General features: G+C 40.8%; 1 protein-coding gene across 1 annotated transcript; it reads left to right on the top strand.

Moving 5' to 3' along the window:
* The first annotated feature begins 7,058 nt into the window (after nt 1–7,058).
* Nucleotides 7,059–14,450, top strand: LOC148134822 (uncharacterized). Its single transcript, XM_087985397.1, has 2 exons — nt 7,059–7,305; nt 13,315–14,450. The coding sequence occupies exons 1-2, from the start codon at nt 7,059–7,061 to the stop codon at nt 14,448–14,450; spliced, it is 1,383 nt and encodes a 460-aa protein (XP_087841523.1).
* Nucleotides 14,451–17,539: the final 3,089 nt, after the last annotated feature.

Here is a 17,539-nt window from a genome sequence, read left to right as displayed (position 1 = left end):
CACACTGAAATCCTAGTCGCTTGCCCTGCCTTATTTCCCAAGAGTAGTTCACGTTTTGCACCTTCTGTAATACGTGCATCCACATAGTTAATAAAAAAAAATTCTTATACACACATAACAAATTCCTCTCCATTTAAACCATTAACACTATGGCAGACCTAATCTACGTTTGGAAAGTTAAAATCCCCAATCATAACTTTCCTATTATTCTTACAGATAACTGATAACTTCTAACAAATCTGTTTCTCAATTTCCCTCTGACGATTAGTGTCTCTGTGCGTCTCAGTGCCGCTGTGTGTGTAAGCCTTACTTTTTCAGTCTAATTTCCCATTCTGTCTATCTCTCTGTCTCCTGTATGTAATAAGGTAGTTCCTATTTCCATAGACTTCCCAAATGCTAAGTGTCTCGTCCATCACCTCATTGATAATGGGTTGTCTTCCAGAGGAACAAACGTTGATGGAGGCCTGGAGTTTTCAATAAATCCTGCCGCGAGTTAAGGTCACACACTGTGAACAGAGCAGAGATCAATGGGAGAGCTCCAAACATCGGCTAACATAGTGTGGGATAGATATATTTTTGGAGGTGGAGCAGAGTACAGCCACAGTCCAAGCTTAATCACCACCCCTAATTTAATGTATGTTATAGCAAGACAGTATAAGGAGTTCACAGTCATCAATGCAGTCCTGTACTGTCTTCGTGAGCATCAGTGCAACACAGGTGAAAACAGCGTTCCCAAGAGACGGTGGCAATGCTTCCTGGGATCCTTCTGTTCTGTGTTGCCTCTCTGAAACTATATCTGTGTCACATTTTGTCGACCAGTGTCTTCAATCATTCGAACTCCTATAACATTTACTATCTTTGTAACCTTCTCGTATCTCTCTTATTCCTCCACATATTTGAAACGTACTCCAAAGCAGACTACCATCCCCATCTCAGTAAATTGTGATTGTCTCCATAGCATGGCTTATCTCGGTAGCCTTCTCTTCCAGTAAATGGACCAGAAGTAGACCATTCAATCCATCTCGTCCATGTGAACCAGGTTTCGTAAACTGAATAAGTCGTATTTGCCTGCATTTGGCCCATATCTCTTCAAACCTTCTCCACTCCATATACCTGCCCAAATGTCTCTCCCATGCTTTAATTATACTTGTTTCTAACATTTCCTCTGGCTGTTCGTTCCATATATAGAAGATGGAGAATAGAACATTGAACAATGCAGTGCAATTCAGGCCCTTCGGTCCTCGATGTTACGCGAAACTGTCAAACTAATCTGAAGCCCAATCTGCCCAGTTGTTTTCCATTTTAATCCATATGTCTGTCCAATGACCATTTAAGTGTCCTTAAAAATATTGCCACTGTTGCGGGCAGTCCATTCCACGACGCTACTATGCTCTGAGTAAATAAACTACCTCTGACATCTATCCTATTTCTATCACACCCAGAACCTAAAGCTATGCCCTCATGCGAGTCACCACCATCCGAGGAAAAAGGATGTCATTTTCCACCCTATCTAACACTCTGATAATCTGATATGTTTCAATTATGACTCCTCTCAACCTTCTCCTCTTGAATAACAACAGCCTCAAGTCCCCCAGCCTTCCCTCATAAGACCGTCCCTCCATACCAGTAAACATCCCAGTAAATATCCTGTGAACCGTTTCCAAAGCATCCACATCCTTCCTATAATGTGGTGACCAGAACTAAGTGGAATACTCCAACACCGGCCGCACCAGAGATTTGCACAACTGCAGCATGCCCTCATGGCTCCGAAACTCAATTCCTGTATTAATAAAAACTAAAATATTGTATGTCTTCTTCACAACCTTATCAACCTGGTTGACAACTTTCTGGGATCTATGTGCATGGACACCGACATCTCTCTGTCTATCTACACTACCAAGACACTTTCCACGAGCCGAGTCCTCTGCATTCTTGTTACTCCTTCTGAAGTGAATCACCTCACAGTTTTCCACATTAAACTCCATTTTCCTAATCTCAGCCCAGCTCTGCAGCTTATCTATGTCCTCCTCGAACCAACAACATCCTTTGACACTATCCACAACTCTACCGACCTTTGTGCCATCCGCAAATTAACTAAACCATCCTTCTAGACACTCATCCCAGTCATTCGTAAAAATCACAAACACCTGTGGCCCCAAGTGAGATCCTTGTGGTGCAACACGAGTTACTGTACTCCAGGATGAACATTTCCACTCAACCACAACCCTTAGTCTTCTTTCAGCTAGCTAATTTCCGACCCAAACCGCTAAATAATCCTTAATATCCATGCCTTCATATTTTTTGCAACAGCCCACTGAGGGGAACTTTATCAAACGCCTTACTGAAATCCATGTTCATCACATCAACCGCTTTACCCTCATCCACTTGTTTCATCGCCTTCTCAAAAAACTTAATAAGTTTCGTGAGGCATGATGTACACTTTACAAAACCGTGTTGACCACCCTTAACTCACATATTGTTTTCTCAATCGTTATAAATTATATCTTACAACTCTTTCCAACACTTTACGCGCAACCGAAGTAATGCTCACTGGCAATTGCTAGAGTTGTCTCAACTCCCATTTTTGAACAATGGAGCAACATTTGCCACCTCCAGCTTTCAGCCACTATTCCTGTAGACAATGACAAAATAATTAGATTACAAAGTGAAAACAGACCCTTCGGCCCAACATGTCCACACTAACGCGCAACCCACCCATACCCCTTACCTAACACTACAGGCAATTTAGCATGGCCAATTCACCTAACCTGCATATCTTTGGACTGAGGGAAGAAATCGGAGCACCCGGAGGAAACCCACGCAGACACGGGGAAAACGTGCAAACTCCACACAGTCAGTCGCCTGAGGCGGGAATTGAACCCAGGTCTATGGCGCTGTGAAGTTCTGCAATCACCTTCCTGGATTCCCAGCGAATTCTCGGATAAAAGCCATCTGCCCCAGGGGTCTTATCTCCTTTCACACGTTCGAAAATTGCTAACAACACCTCGTTGTGAACCTTAATCCAATCTAGTCTGGTCGCCCATATCTCAATATTCTCCTCATTAACATTGTCATTTTCCATTATGAATGCTGATGAAAAATATTCACATAGTGCTTCAACTATCTACTCTTACTCCACACACACTTCTACTATTATCCTTGATTGGACCTAATCTTACTCGAGTCATTATTTTATTCCTGATATACCTTACGGGTATTCCTTGATACTATCTACCAATGTATTCCCATGTCCCCTCCTGGCTCTCCTGACCTCTCGCTTTTGGTCTTTCCTCGTTAACCTTCATTTCTCACGCACCCTAACTGAGGCATCACATCTCATCCTAACATAAGCCTTCTTCTTCCCCTTGACAAGAGATTCAACTTCTTTAGTAAAACATGGTTCCTTCACTCGACAACCTCCTCCCTGCCTGAAAGGTACATACCTATCAAGGACGCGCAGTAGCTGTTCCTCGAATTAGCTTCGCATTTCAATTGTGCTAAGCCTGACAGTTTCCTTCCACATCCTTGGCATCCTAAATCTTGCCTAATCACATCATAATTGCATTTCCCCCAGCTATATCTCATGCCCTGCATTATATACACATCCGTTTCCAGCGCTAAAGTAAACATAACCGAATTGTGGGGATTATCAACAAAGTGCTCACCAACTTTCAAATCTCACAACTGGCCGGACTCATTCCGCAGTTCCAAATTCAATGTGTCCTCGACCCTTATTGGCCTGTCGACATATTGTGTCAGGAATGATGAAATACAAACAAACTGGAAATGCAACTTACACAGAAAAACTATGGAACCGGAAGAGATTGCAGTCGAAGCTCAGAATACAAAGGCACTGCAACCCCAAACGCTCATTGATACAGTTTCTCGAAATTAATTTTGACGTGGTTTTTTACTATTCGGCTCAGATCTGTGATCTGGACCAATGTTTCTCTGTCAAACCTATGTCGCTTAGGGAAAAATGACTGCTGGAAGGCAACGACAAAAATCAGTTGAAATAATGTGTTATAGATTCAAGTTAAAGCTCTACTATCTCTTCCCTTGGGCTTCTTGCATCTTTTCAAAACGTGGCAACTGATTTTGGTGATCAGGTATCGGTGATAGAACATAGAACATTACAGCGCAGTACATGCCCTTTGACCCTCGATGTTGCGCCGCCCTGTCATACTAATCTGAAGGCCATCCCACTTACACTATTCCATGTACGTCCATATGCCTGACCAATGACGACTTAAATGCACTTAATCTTGCTGAATCTAGTACCGTTGCAGGCAAAGCATTCCATACCCTTACTACTCTCTGAGTAAAGAAGCTACCTCTGACATCTGTCTTTACCTATCTCCCCTCACTTTAAAGTTGTGTCCCCTCGTGTTTGCCGGTCCCATACTTGGAAAAAGGAAGTATTAATATTAGATTGGATGAAATCGTGGAAGTGGTTCCTCTCTTCCCATTTATTTCCTCTTGTATTGGCTTTCACCTGTTAAATATCACCCCACTGTTTTAATAAAAAGCCAATGCGTGTGGGATCTTCTTAGTGCTGTCCAGATGATAGCCCTGCTTCTGCTCACTTGCAACTTCATGCTGATACCTGCTTCTCAAAATATCTGAATATGTGGTCACTTAACGGTCAAGGATCTGAGCAGGTTACAAAATAGTATGACAAACTCTTCAACTGCTGCAAACCAAGGGTGCCACTTTCACTATTCAGAATAACACTTAATATTTCCGCTTGTCCACAATTTCTCGAAGTGATAATACTTTTACTATTTGTTACTTTAAATAATTGTGTGTTGTGTCTCTGTGCATGTGGTTTGTTTCTATTTATTTCTGTCCCTCAGTGGCTTGCAATTCTTGCTGTATCGCCCCCAAGTCAATGTAACGCTGCCATTCTTCCCTCTCCACATGGGCTTTGTTGCTGGTTTTCCTCTGAGATCAGTGCAAAACTCTCCAAGTTAATTGTAAGCCCTATACGTTTTTGTTATGTTTCACCCCTGCAATCTGGGGTGCTGCTAAGAAATTTGAGTATTGATGGAAAAAAATTGAAACCTTTACTGATCAGGATATTTTCAACGGTAGCAACACAAAGGTCGAAAACGTTCAAACTACATCGGCAATGAGTGCTGATTGTAAAAAGCACAGAGAATGGACGAGAACTACCAAGCCTTGTGGTTTGTTTTGATTCAACCAATCGACAGTTTCCATTCTCAGTTTTATTTGGCTGGACAATGCCTTGACTAATCAGTCAACCTGCCCTTTTAAAATTTAACAGTGTTAAGCTGTCAATTGCCCTTCAATCATGATGCACTTTCCGATCCATCAGAACTCTTTTCTTGTACAGTGTAAATTATTGTTCCCCTTTATGTCGATATTCCTGCAGCTTTCCTTATGAAAGTAAGATTTAAAAAAAAAACTAGAAAAATATTTTTGCTATTTTAAGGCAATACTCAATGTTTGTATTTGAATATCGGAACACTTTGCAAATGGAATATCCAACATACAGCTGATATGAGTAAAACGGAATCTATGTTTAGGACTCGAAATGGTTTAACCCCCTGAAAAATCTATCCTGTTCTTAGATATCCGCTTTGACCATTGCATCAGTCTGGATGTTGGAAGATAATTTTCGCAACTTGATCATTTCTGTTAACTGCTGTTTAATACATTGCTGAAACTTTGGAAATTGCACTTAATTACATTCATAAAACGACGACATTTTGGTGAAATCATGAGATATGCACAATGCAAAAGCAATCGTCATTTAAAGTTGCTTGGACAAGGCTGGTAAACTTAAATTTGTATTTATCGAGAAAAGACTGAAATCTTAAGTGGCTCACTGCCATCTAATGTTTTAAATTTAGAATGTATATCTTCAAATTCTTCATAGCCATGATCCACGCACCGTCTTCTACCTTTTATATAAAAACTCTGTTCTTTGGTTCTCTAATTGTTGTATTTCTTCCTTTTGTCCATGTTGATGACCGAGCCCCCTTAATTGGCTTTATTCTATTGATCACTTCCTCAGATGACCTCTGGAACTCATTCGCTCTTTTTGAAAGCCTGCTTAAAAACCCTGTTTCACGTGTCTGGTCATCTATCCTAACTCTTCTGGTACATGCCACGAACTTTCTCCTGTTTGGCAATCAGTACATCATTTCCCGTTAAAGCGCCTCATAAATATGAGAATTTAATGCCCACTTTGGCAGATTTAATTCATGCTAATTGGAATGCATCTGCGAAGCCTCTAGCTAAACTGAAGCAGGAAACAGCTTCAACCTGTGCACACATCGTATCCTAAAATATTGCTGCTTCTCATTACCTTTTCAAATGCACTGATCCATTCGAAATTGTGTATGAGACATTGACATTCAAAGAAAACTGTTTCTGATGGATGGAAGAGGTTGTTTCTGCACTTCTTCCATTTTTATTGATCTCAGCCCAAGTCACAGTTCCGAATTTCAAAGTAAGTCAAGACTGTTTTTGTTGAACTTTATCAATTCTGACCAGTTTGCCACACTTCCATGTTGTTGTATATTGGAAGCAGGTTTAAACTAATCAGACTGGGTTATATCATACCTGTAGGGACATGCTGCAAGATCATTAGGTGGATAATAGGTTGTAAAATTTCAAGGGAAGGCAAGAGTCAAGATTAGAGTTGTGCTGGAAAAGTACACCAGGTAAGGTAACATCGGAGGAGCGGGAAAATCGAAGCTTTGGCAAGAGCCCTTCATCAGGAATGGTCAAGGCTGCTCATCAGATGCCGCCTGATCTGCTCTGTTTTTCCGGAATCACTTTAATCTTGACTCTAATCTCCGGCGACTGTAGTCCACACGTTCACCTAAGGGAAGGAAGGAGTTGCAGTACCTCTTATCTTTCCATTTAAATGGTATTTTATTGATTTCAAAACAGGGAAAGGATGGCCACTCAGTTGGACAGTGTGGAGTCTGTTCCCACTAATGCTCGCATTTTATCAGTAGTAGGTGGATCCTGCATTATGTGGGATACCACATCCCGAATGCTAGAGGAACGCCTGCAGACTCAGGATGTTCCACCTTAAAAAGATCAAACAGCTAACAGCAGCGTATCCCAACTGCATACTGGAACAGCCTCCCGTCTACGGTCGCGATCATTTCTGGAACTGGAAATCCAAACAAACGAGTAGAAAAGGCCTTGGGAGGCGGAGTGTACAAAATGTTGCCAGGGTTCGCTTGGCAGATTCTACTGAGGCCATTAATGATTCATTTAACATGCCCCCAGTTGGCGCACAGACCTTCACCGAGTGGGAGTGTTGTGAACAAAGCTTTTTCAGTTCTCTCATCCTAAAACTGATGAGTGGCCATGCGAGAAAAAATATTCACGTTCAGTGCTGCGCACTTGAGACTTTTTGTGTGTATTTGTGTGAAAAAATTTATAATTCCTCTCTATGTTGTCAATACTCAATTCATTTCATACAATGGTGATTTATTGTTTATTCATTTGTGGGACGTGGCCGTCGCTGGCTAGCCAGAATTGATAGTCCATCCCTATTTGCCCTTGAGAAGTTTGTGGTGAGCTGCCTTCTTGAATTTCTGCAGTCCACTTACTGTGGGTTGACCCATAATGCCAGGAGAGAGGGAATTTCAATGTTTTGATCCAACGATGTGAGGGAATGGGGATATTCTCCAATCGGGATGGTGAGTGGCTTGGAGGGGACTTGCAGGTGGTTGTGTTCCCAAGTACCTGCTCCCCTTGTTTTTCTAGATGGAAGTGGTTGCGTGCATGGAAGGTGCTGTCTTGGAACCTTTAGTTAATTTCTGAAATCCACCTTGCAGAAAATAATAACCATTGCTACTGAATGCTGGTGGTGGAGGGACTGAGTGTTTGTGGATATTGTGCCAAACAGGCAGGCAGCTTTGTGTCAAGCTTCTTCAGGGTTGTCGGAGCTGCACCCATCCAGGTAAACAATTGAGGTTTAGTTAAGAAAAAGAAGGAAGCATATGTAATGTATAGACAGGATAGATCGAGTGAATCCTTAAAAGAGTATAAAGGCAGTAGGAGTATACTTAAGATGGAAATCAGGAGGGCAAAAGGGGGGACTTGAGATAGCTTTGGCAGATAGAATCAAGGAGATTCAAAGGGTTTTTACAAATTCATTAAGGACAGAACGGTAACGAGGGAGAGAATAGGGTCCCTCAAACATTAATGAGGCGGCTTTTGTGTGGTGCCGCAGAAAATGGTGGAGATGCCACACGAGTATTTTGCAACAGTATTTACTGTGGAATAGGATATGGAAGATATGGAATGTAGGGAAATAGATGGTGACAACTTGCAAAATGTCCATATTACAGAAGAGCAAGTGCTGGATGTCTTGAAATGCATAAAGTTGTGGAGAATCCTGAGAGACAGGATGTGCATGTATTTCAAAAGGCAAGGACTTTTGAGGGATAATCAACGTGACTTGGTGCGTGGGAAATCATATCTTACAAACTTGATTGTGTTTTTTGAAGAAGTAAGAAAGAGGATTGTTGAGGACAGAGTGGTTCATGTGATCTATATGGGCTTCAGTAAGATATTTGACAAGATTTCCCAGAGGAGACGGGTCAGCCAGGTTAGATCTTAAATAGAGGTTTAACTAGCTACTTGGATACAGAACTGGCTCAAAGGTCGAGGACAGAGGGTAGTGGTTGAGGGTTGTTTATCAGACTGGAGGCCTGTGACCAGTGGAGTGAAAATAACCCACCACCAATACCCTCTGTCTTCGACCTGTGAGACAGTTCCGCATCCAAATGGTGAGTGCTCCAGCTATTCCGTGAGATCTAACCTTCCTCACCAGTCTACCATTGGGAACCTTGCTGAAAGCCTTCCTGAAGTCGATGTAGATAATATCTGCCAATCTGCCCTCATCAATCCCCTTTGTTAGTTCTTAAAAAAAACTCAATCAAGTTTTTGAGACATGATTTCACACGCATATCACCATGTTGACGATCCCTAATAAGTCCTTGCCTTTCCAATTACATGTACATCTGGTCCCTCAGGATTCCCTCCAACAACGTGCCTACCATTGACATCAGGCTCTCTGGTCTATAATCCCTGGTTTGTCCTGACCACCTTTCTTAATCAGTGGCACCACGTTAGTCAACCTTCAGTCTTCGGGCACCTCACCTGCGACTATCGATGATACATATATCTCAGCAAGTGGCCCAGCAATCACTTCCCTCGCTTCCCAAAGAGTTCGAGGGTACACCTGATCAGGTCCTGGATATTTATAACTTTTACGCATTTCAAGACATCCAGCACTTCCTGCTCTGTAATATGGACATTTTTCAAGGTGTCACCATCTACTTCCCCACATTGCATATCTTCGTTGTGCTTGCCACAGTGGGTACTGGTGAAAAATACTTGTTCTGTATCTGCCCCATCTTCTGTGGCTCCACACAAAGGCCGCCTTGCTGATCTTTGAGGGACCCTATTCTCTCCCGAGATACCCTTAATGTATTTGTCAAAGCCTTCGGATTCTCCTTAACTCAGTTTGCCATGTGCCCATGTCCCCTTTTTACCTTCCTGATTTCTCACTTAAATACTCCCATGGGGAACCTTGCTGAAAGTCTTCCTGAAGTCCATGTAGATAATATCTGCCAATCTGCCCTCATCAATCCCCTTTGTTAGTTCTTCAAAAAAACTCAATCAAGGTTTTGAGACATGATTTCCCACGCATATAACCATGTTGACGATCCCTAATAAGTCCTTGCCTTTCCAATTACATGTACATCTGGTCCCTCAACTGCCTTTATACTCTTCTAAGTATTCACTCAATCTATCCTGTCTATACCTGAATTATACTTCCTTCTTGTTATTGACAGCCTCGACTTCTGCTCTTCCCCATGGAGGAACTGTTTTCTCTGCACCTGCTCTTATCAAAACCTTTCATAATTTTCACCCCTCAGCCTGCTTTTCTTTTCAAGAAATAAGTGAACAGCACGACCACTCCTCCCTGATATACACACCCATAAATTTGTGTTTTACTCTTAAATCTCTCTTCATCCTCTACAGTGTTTGTGTGGCCATTCTATAACGTGGCAGCAAGAACTGCAGGCAGTACTTTTAATTCTCGTCTAAACCATTTTAACAGGGATCTAGCAGACATGCCTACTTTCAAATCTATCCTTTTAGAGATAACGTTTATCGCTTTGTTTGCGTTTTGATGGTCTTCGTTTCTCCTTGGCATTTTTTTTAATGATTGATGTAATCGTGTGAGATCCCTTTGTTTGTCTCTCCCACTTAGACATGCACCGTCGAATAAGTGACCTGCACATTATTGCTACCAAGATACAGCACGTTACATTCATCTATGTCGAACTTCATTTGCCAATTATTTCACCATATTGTAAATTTATTAATGACCTCCTGTAAATTCTTGCAGTCCTCAGATCTGACTAGCTTACCACATTCCCTAACAATTTGATGTCATTGAATTGCTAAATATTTTTATTTTGTGATAATTAGAGACAGTATTTAATTTGCAGTTTTACTTCATTTTGCTTTGTGTTTTATGGTTAAGTACTTAGAAAAGTGCAGTAAGTCACATGATAACTGTAACAACTAAATGTAAAATAACGGATGGATTAAAGTTATTACAAATACAGAAATAATTTGTAAGTTCTCGTAACTGCAAGTTCAAAACAGGAAATTAATTTTTACATGAATCATATAGGGGGATTAATCGCACTGCAATTGCATTTCTTTTTTGTTGCAGTATATTTCCCCAGTTTCTGTGCAACTGGCATTAAATTGAAAAGGCACCCATACTCGATTTGACACCAACTGATATTAAAGCAATGACATCATTTATGTAAAATGCAGCATGATTTATGGCGACTCACTCTCGATTTTTACATCTTCACGGCCACATTCAGTAATATAATAAGAAACTGAATAGGCTGTTTGTTTTCACTGCACCATCAGAGGGTGAGCGGTATAAAATCTTGAGCGGCATAGATATAGTGGATAGACAGGATTTTGTGCTGGGATAAGGGAGTCCAGAAAAGAGGGGTAGGATTAGGAGGAGAGAGGAAATAAATGAAAGGGTCCTAATGGGCAACATTTTATAGCAGAAAATGTTGCATTTATGGGATGATCTGCTAGAGGAAGTGGTGAAGGTTGGTACAATCTACATATGTCACATATCATATCATATCCTCTTTCCCCTCCTGATTTCTCTTTTTAAAAAATGTCCCTACAACTCTTATATTCTTCAAGAAATTCAATTGATCTCATTTGTCTATATGTCATAAATATAATTCAAATAGTTCTAAAATAGTTATGGAAAGGATAAGTCTTGTATAAAAGTTAAAGTTTCTCATTGGATCTCTGCAAATTTTGATAGAATGAAACAAAAAAACATCCAAGAATGGATTAGAGTAAACTGTTTGCAGGTGAAAGGAGAGCCAACAAGTGCGAGGCTTTCAGAAGTGAGATAATGAAAGTTCAGCGGCATTACGTTCCTGTTAGAGTGAAGGTAAGGCTGGTAACAGGAGGAAACAATGGAGAAATAAAGATGCTGATGTTCTGGTTAAGAATAAACATGTGTTATATATTAGAGTCAAAGAGTCATACAAGACCTATCCTTTCTATAAGTATTTTAGAACTATTTGAATTACAGTCACTGGCCCCAAAGTGCTACGCTATGAACACTTCAATCACTTGCCCTGCCTTATATCACAAGAAAAGGACAAGTTTCCTTTTTTTTTATCTGTGGTGGTTGCATCTACATATTAATTAAGAAATCTTTCTTGGGCACATGTAACAAATTCCTCACCATCCACGCCCTTAACATTATGGTGTCCCAATTTATGTTTAGAAGGTTAAAATTCGCCATTTTTACAACTGTATTATTCTTACATCTCAATGAGATCTCTCCACATATTTGACCTTCAATTTCACTCTGACTACTGGGGGGGGGGGGGGGGGGGACTATTACAATCGCATTTCCTTCTTATTTCTGAGTTCCATTTGCTTAGCTTTGCTTTACAATCCCTCAGAAATATCCTCTCTTAGTACAGCAGTACTATCTCATGACAGGGAATCAACTGACGGGAAGCGACTTCTCGCTCTTCTGACTTCCTTTGATGGTGTGAATTGCCCTTACGAGACTCTGTGTATAAATTACTCTATTTATTCTTCATAACTGAAAATAAAAACATAATAGGTGACTTGGTGATGGGAAATATAAAGGTACATTGTGCGTAAGGCAAATTCTGGATGTAACACATAATAGAAGAAAAACTCCGTTCTCTTTGCTCAGGTCTTGCCTGGGCTGCTGTACCTTCAGAGTATTTCCTATTTGCTTTTTCGATGAAATCAAATTCATCTCATTTGCTGTTTTGTTGTAGTCAACCATTTATTACGAGAAGTTTGCCTTTTCAGGATATACGTTGCCTTTTCGTGTACAATCTCGGAGTTCAAAGTTTGGAGTATTTGTTGTTACAACCTCTGCCTCGGTCCATGAGGCACAATTAAAGAAGAAAAATGAATAACAATTTAAGGTCAAATATTATGATGTTGGAAGAACAAGGTAGAATTTCAATTTTTTTACAGATGCTGCAGGGAAAGTAGCAACAGTTTCAGGAACGACCTCCTTGTGTCAGATATATCTCAGTCTCGCCGAACTGTGAGGTGCTTCTTTGTTTTGTGATGAACTCAGGAGAACATATAACAGTAAAGTTGTAAATCCAAAGGTGAGTAGGAGTAGATAATCATCCGTGTATGTGTGCTCAAATCAGGGAATGTACCATGACATGTCGACAGAAGAACAAATAAACGCCAACTTCATAAAGAGTGCTGCAGACAACAAGCACAAATGAATTATGTTAAATTGAAATAAAACAAAGTTAAAAATCACGCAACACCAGGTTATAGTCCAACAGCTTTAATTGGAAGCACACTAGCTTTCGGTGCGACGTTACTTCATCAGGTGATAGTGGAGGGCTCAATCCTAACACAGAATTGATAGCAAAAATTTACAGTGTGATGTAACTGTAATTATACATTGAAAAATTGATTGTCTGTGAAGCCTTTCATCAGTTAGAATACAGTGATACTTCCACTTCTTTCATGTATAAATAACAAAACCTTTTTTTTAAGTTGCATTCTCGGGTTAGCTGTTAATAATGGTGATAGCTAGACAATATGTTGAAAGTGTTGGATCCCTGTGTTCTTTGTCTATGCCATGATGTTTCGATTGATTCTAATGTAAAAAGTGACATAACAGAGTTTTACATAAATTCATGCAGTTTTTGTGCTCAGACTAGTGCTTGTCCGTAGGGGATGGCTGGTTCGAACAAGACGTCTTCTCTATGCAGAATCTCCAACGAACATTGTACACCAGGTACATTGATGACATTTTCTTCCTCTGGACCCATGGCGACGAGTCACTGATAAAACTACACAAGGACATCAACAAGTTTCATCCCACCGTCAAACACACCATGGACTACTATCGACTGTCTGTCTCATTCTTGGACACATGCGTCTCCATCAAGGATGGGCACCACAGCACCACACTCTACCGCAAACCCACAGACAACCTCACAATGCTACACTTCTCCAGCTTCCAAGCAAAACATATTAAAACAGCCATCCCTTTTGGACAAGCCCGACGCATACACTGGATCTGCTCAGATGAGGAGGAACGTGACGGACACCTGGAAGTACTCAAGGATGCCCTCACAAGAACGGAGTACAATGCCCAACTCATCGACCGCCAGTTCCGACGTACCACAGCAAGGAACCGTAATGACCTCCTTTGGAGACAGATACGTGCTGCAACCGACAGGGTACCCTTCGTTGTTCAGTATTTCACAGGAGCTGAAAAATTACGCTATGTTCTTCGTGACCTGCAACACATTATCAATGAGAATGAGCACCTCACCAAGACCTTCCCCACACCTCCACTACTTTCCCTTAAACAAACGCCAAGCTTCAAACAGATAGTTGTTCGTAGCAAGCTGCCCGGCTCTCAGGACAACTGCATACAATCCTGTCATGGTAGATGCAGCAAGATGTGTCAGAGTCTGGACATAGATACCATTATTACGCGTGGGGACACCTCCCCCCTTGTACATGGCAGGTACCCATGTGACTCAGCCAACGTTGTCTATCTTATACATTGCAGGCAAGGATGCCCGGAGGCATGGTACATTCGGGAAACGGAGCAAAGGCTACGAAAACGGATGAATGGGCACCGCACAACAATAAACAGACAGGAGGGTTCCCTCCCAGTTGGGGAGCACTTCAGTGGTCCAGGACATTCAGCCTCCGGCCTTCGGGTGACCATCCTTCAAGGTGGACTTCGGGACAGGCAGCAGAGAATAGTGGCCGAGCAGAGGCTGACAGCTAAGTTCGGTATCCATGGGGAGGGTCTCAACCAGGTCGTTAGGTTCATGTCACATTACAGGTGACCACCATTGCACTATACACACACACACACATACTCCTACACGCAGACACTCTCGCTCACACAGAAGCACTCCTATACACACATACACACAGACGCGCACAAAGACACCCCCACACACCCTTACAGACAAACACTCCTACACTCACACATGCACCCCTCACCAACTTAAGACACTCTGCACTCACTACACACACATACACTTTCTCATACTCACAACCCACAACCCAAACATACACACACACACACAGACAAACACCCACATGCACACATATATTTTGTGGGGTGAGTTTGTACTTGCAGGGTACATTGTACTTTGCTCAAAAACTGCATGCATCCATGTAGAAATCTGAGCTCAAAAACTGCATGAAATTATGTAAAACTCAGTTATCTCACTTTTTTAGATTAGAATCAATCTATACATCATGGCATAGATGGAGAACAGAGGGGGGCAACACCTTCGACATATTGTCTAGCTATCACCATTGCTAACAGCTAACCCGAGAATGCAACTTTAAAAAAAAAGGATTTGTGATTTTCATATGAAAGAAGTGAAAGTATCACTGTATTCTTCCTGATGAAAGGCTTAACAGACAATCAATTTTTCAATGTATAATTACAGTTACATCACACTGTAAATTTTTGCAATAAATTCTGTGTGAGGATTGAGCCCTCCACCATCACCTGATGAAGGAGCGTCGCTCCGAAAGCTAGTGTGCTTCCCATTAAACCTGTTGGACTATAACCTGGTGTTGTGATTTTTAACTTTGTACACCCCAGTCCAACACCGGCATCTCCAAATCATGAAATAAAACAGTTGGTTGTTCACCTGGAATATTGCATACAGTTTCAAGTGCTACATTTCTGAAAAAAAAAGTAAAGTCATGAGATAGGGTGCATGACGGACTCGCAAAAGTCTTCCTGGGATGATCCATCTCACCGACTTCGAGAAATTAGGATTGTTTTCTGGTGAACAAGAATTTTCATTTTGATTGAACACTTAAATCCCTGATACATTTTGGTGGATTCGCTTTGGACGAACTGTTCTCGCTGAATACGAATTCAGAGCATTCAGGCACTTTATACGTATAATTGGCAATCGAAACATCACAAAAGAAGATAAGGTGAAACTTACTTGAATGCAGCGAATGCTTGAGATATTTTCTGCTCCTGTAAAGTGTGCAGCGGACTCAGGATTAATTATGACATTCAAGGTGAATTCGCATTTCGCCTGGCCTGATGCTTTTAAACAGCAATTGTGATTGATCAGCAATGATGCGATTCAAAGTTACACAGTAAACATAAAAATCTGTCCTGGCGTCTTCCAAACTTACTACCGCTTCACAATTTCTATGCTTTGCACCCTATCATTTCCCATTTTCACTTCCACTCCTTCGATGATCCTCTGTGTTTATTTTAGACATTTTGCATCAGTAACAATTCAATTTGCAATGTAAGTATGCGACTAATGTTCTAATGGCTTAGCGAGACTCTCTGTGTGTGAATACTTTCACACAGTGAACAATTCATTTCAAATTTGAGAATGCATACGTGTGTAAATGTATATATTAATGTTGATCATTCTCTCTTGCAGAGGTATAAATTTCATGCTTACCGATGAAATGATAAATTAAAATACATGGGAAAGCTTCGTTTTTTGAATTTCTTATTTGGCCTCGAGTAATTCGAGTTTTGGGTGTTCTAGAGCGACCAAGATATCAGATGTTGCGGAGTCAAATCTAAATTGATGGATTATTTGAAATATATGTATTTCAATTGCTTTCATAAGGGATTAATACTACATATATTGCTCCCAGAAATAATAAACTATGACTAGTGGAGACGTCTTCAGAGTCTATAGACAAGATTGGATTCAGACTCTGTGACCAGTTGAAATGATTGGTGCTGAATTCTTTTATACATCTGATTTCTACCTAGCCTGATCCAAATCAAGGTGTGATTTATAATTTTTGTGGGTTTCTGTTCAGTAATATTCCTATCTAAGACATATCTGAGTCTCACTTAATGGGATTTGAGAGGTGTGGTGTGTCAAATAGATCCTAGAATGTATGCTCCACGAGTCATATGTGTGCGAGAAACTCCAGTTGAGAGAATCCTCCGAACGTTTTTCCGTGTGTTGTGCCTGCATGTCTGACTGAAAGTTGACATTTTTGACTGATAAACGTTTAATTGGACATCTGGGTGCCGATTTATGCATTAATAAACCAGCCTGCCCCGACATTGAGAGTACTTTTAGTTTAACCAGACTAATTTCCTCATTCATTTGCCTGCCTCTCATAGATTTGTGTGAGCAACGTTCCTGATTTTTATTATTATGTGACTCGTGGGCGTGACGATTTTTGCTTAAGAGGACATGGTCTCTAATCATTCTGCCTCTGGAGAATTCCGTAAGACAGACAGTGTGAAAAATGCAATTATATGAGTGGTCCACATGGTGGCGTAGAATTAACCTAAATAACTGGATGAAACACAACTAGACAAGTCAAGTGAAAGGTGTTTGCTGGGAAGGGAGTGGAATGTGTAAACTTGGGAAAATGTATTTTTTACGTATTGCCTCGAAGAAAGAAGTAAGCATACTCAAAGTTAGTGCATATTCCTTCAAGATGTATTAACCATTTCAGAAGCATTTTTATCGAAAAGCTTATTTTAAACTTAATAGAAATGAATATAATGACTAGATGCTACATTGAGACGAGATGGATTGCACAATGAGCCGTGAATTTTATGTACATCTGTAGCAATCGCCAGTAAGAGAATGAAAAGGCTCAGCATATAAGGGTGGCATCCATTCTGAATACGGAACAAGTTAAAAAAAAATTGAATTCAAACAACTGGGAAGCTACAAATTATTCCAACTATAATCATCTCGAAGATATCTAAGTGAAAACGAAAGGACATCAATATTTATCTCAGTTACACACTGACAAACTGAAGTGATCTCACTATTCGAGTCAGCAACAGGACAGATAGTAGATTGGAAATTCAGAAGCCTGAATAAACAGATGAGGAAAATCTACAGTGTCCACAACTCACTTAACCTGGAAAAGAGAGATAAAGTCATGATGCAGATGT

The sequence above is a fragment of the Chiloscyllium plagiosum genome, unplaced genomic scaffold (genome assembly GCF_037043375.1).
Source record: "Chiloscyllium plagiosum isolate Xiang-an unplaced genomic scaffold, Cpla_swu_hap1 HiC_scaffold_52, whole genome shotgun sequence".
Taxonomy (NCBI): Eukaryota; Metazoa; Chordata; class Chondrichthyes; order Orectolobiformes; family Hemiscylliidae; genus Chiloscyllium; species Chiloscyllium plagiosum.
This window is presented reverse-complemented; position numbering and strand designations above follow the sequence as displayed.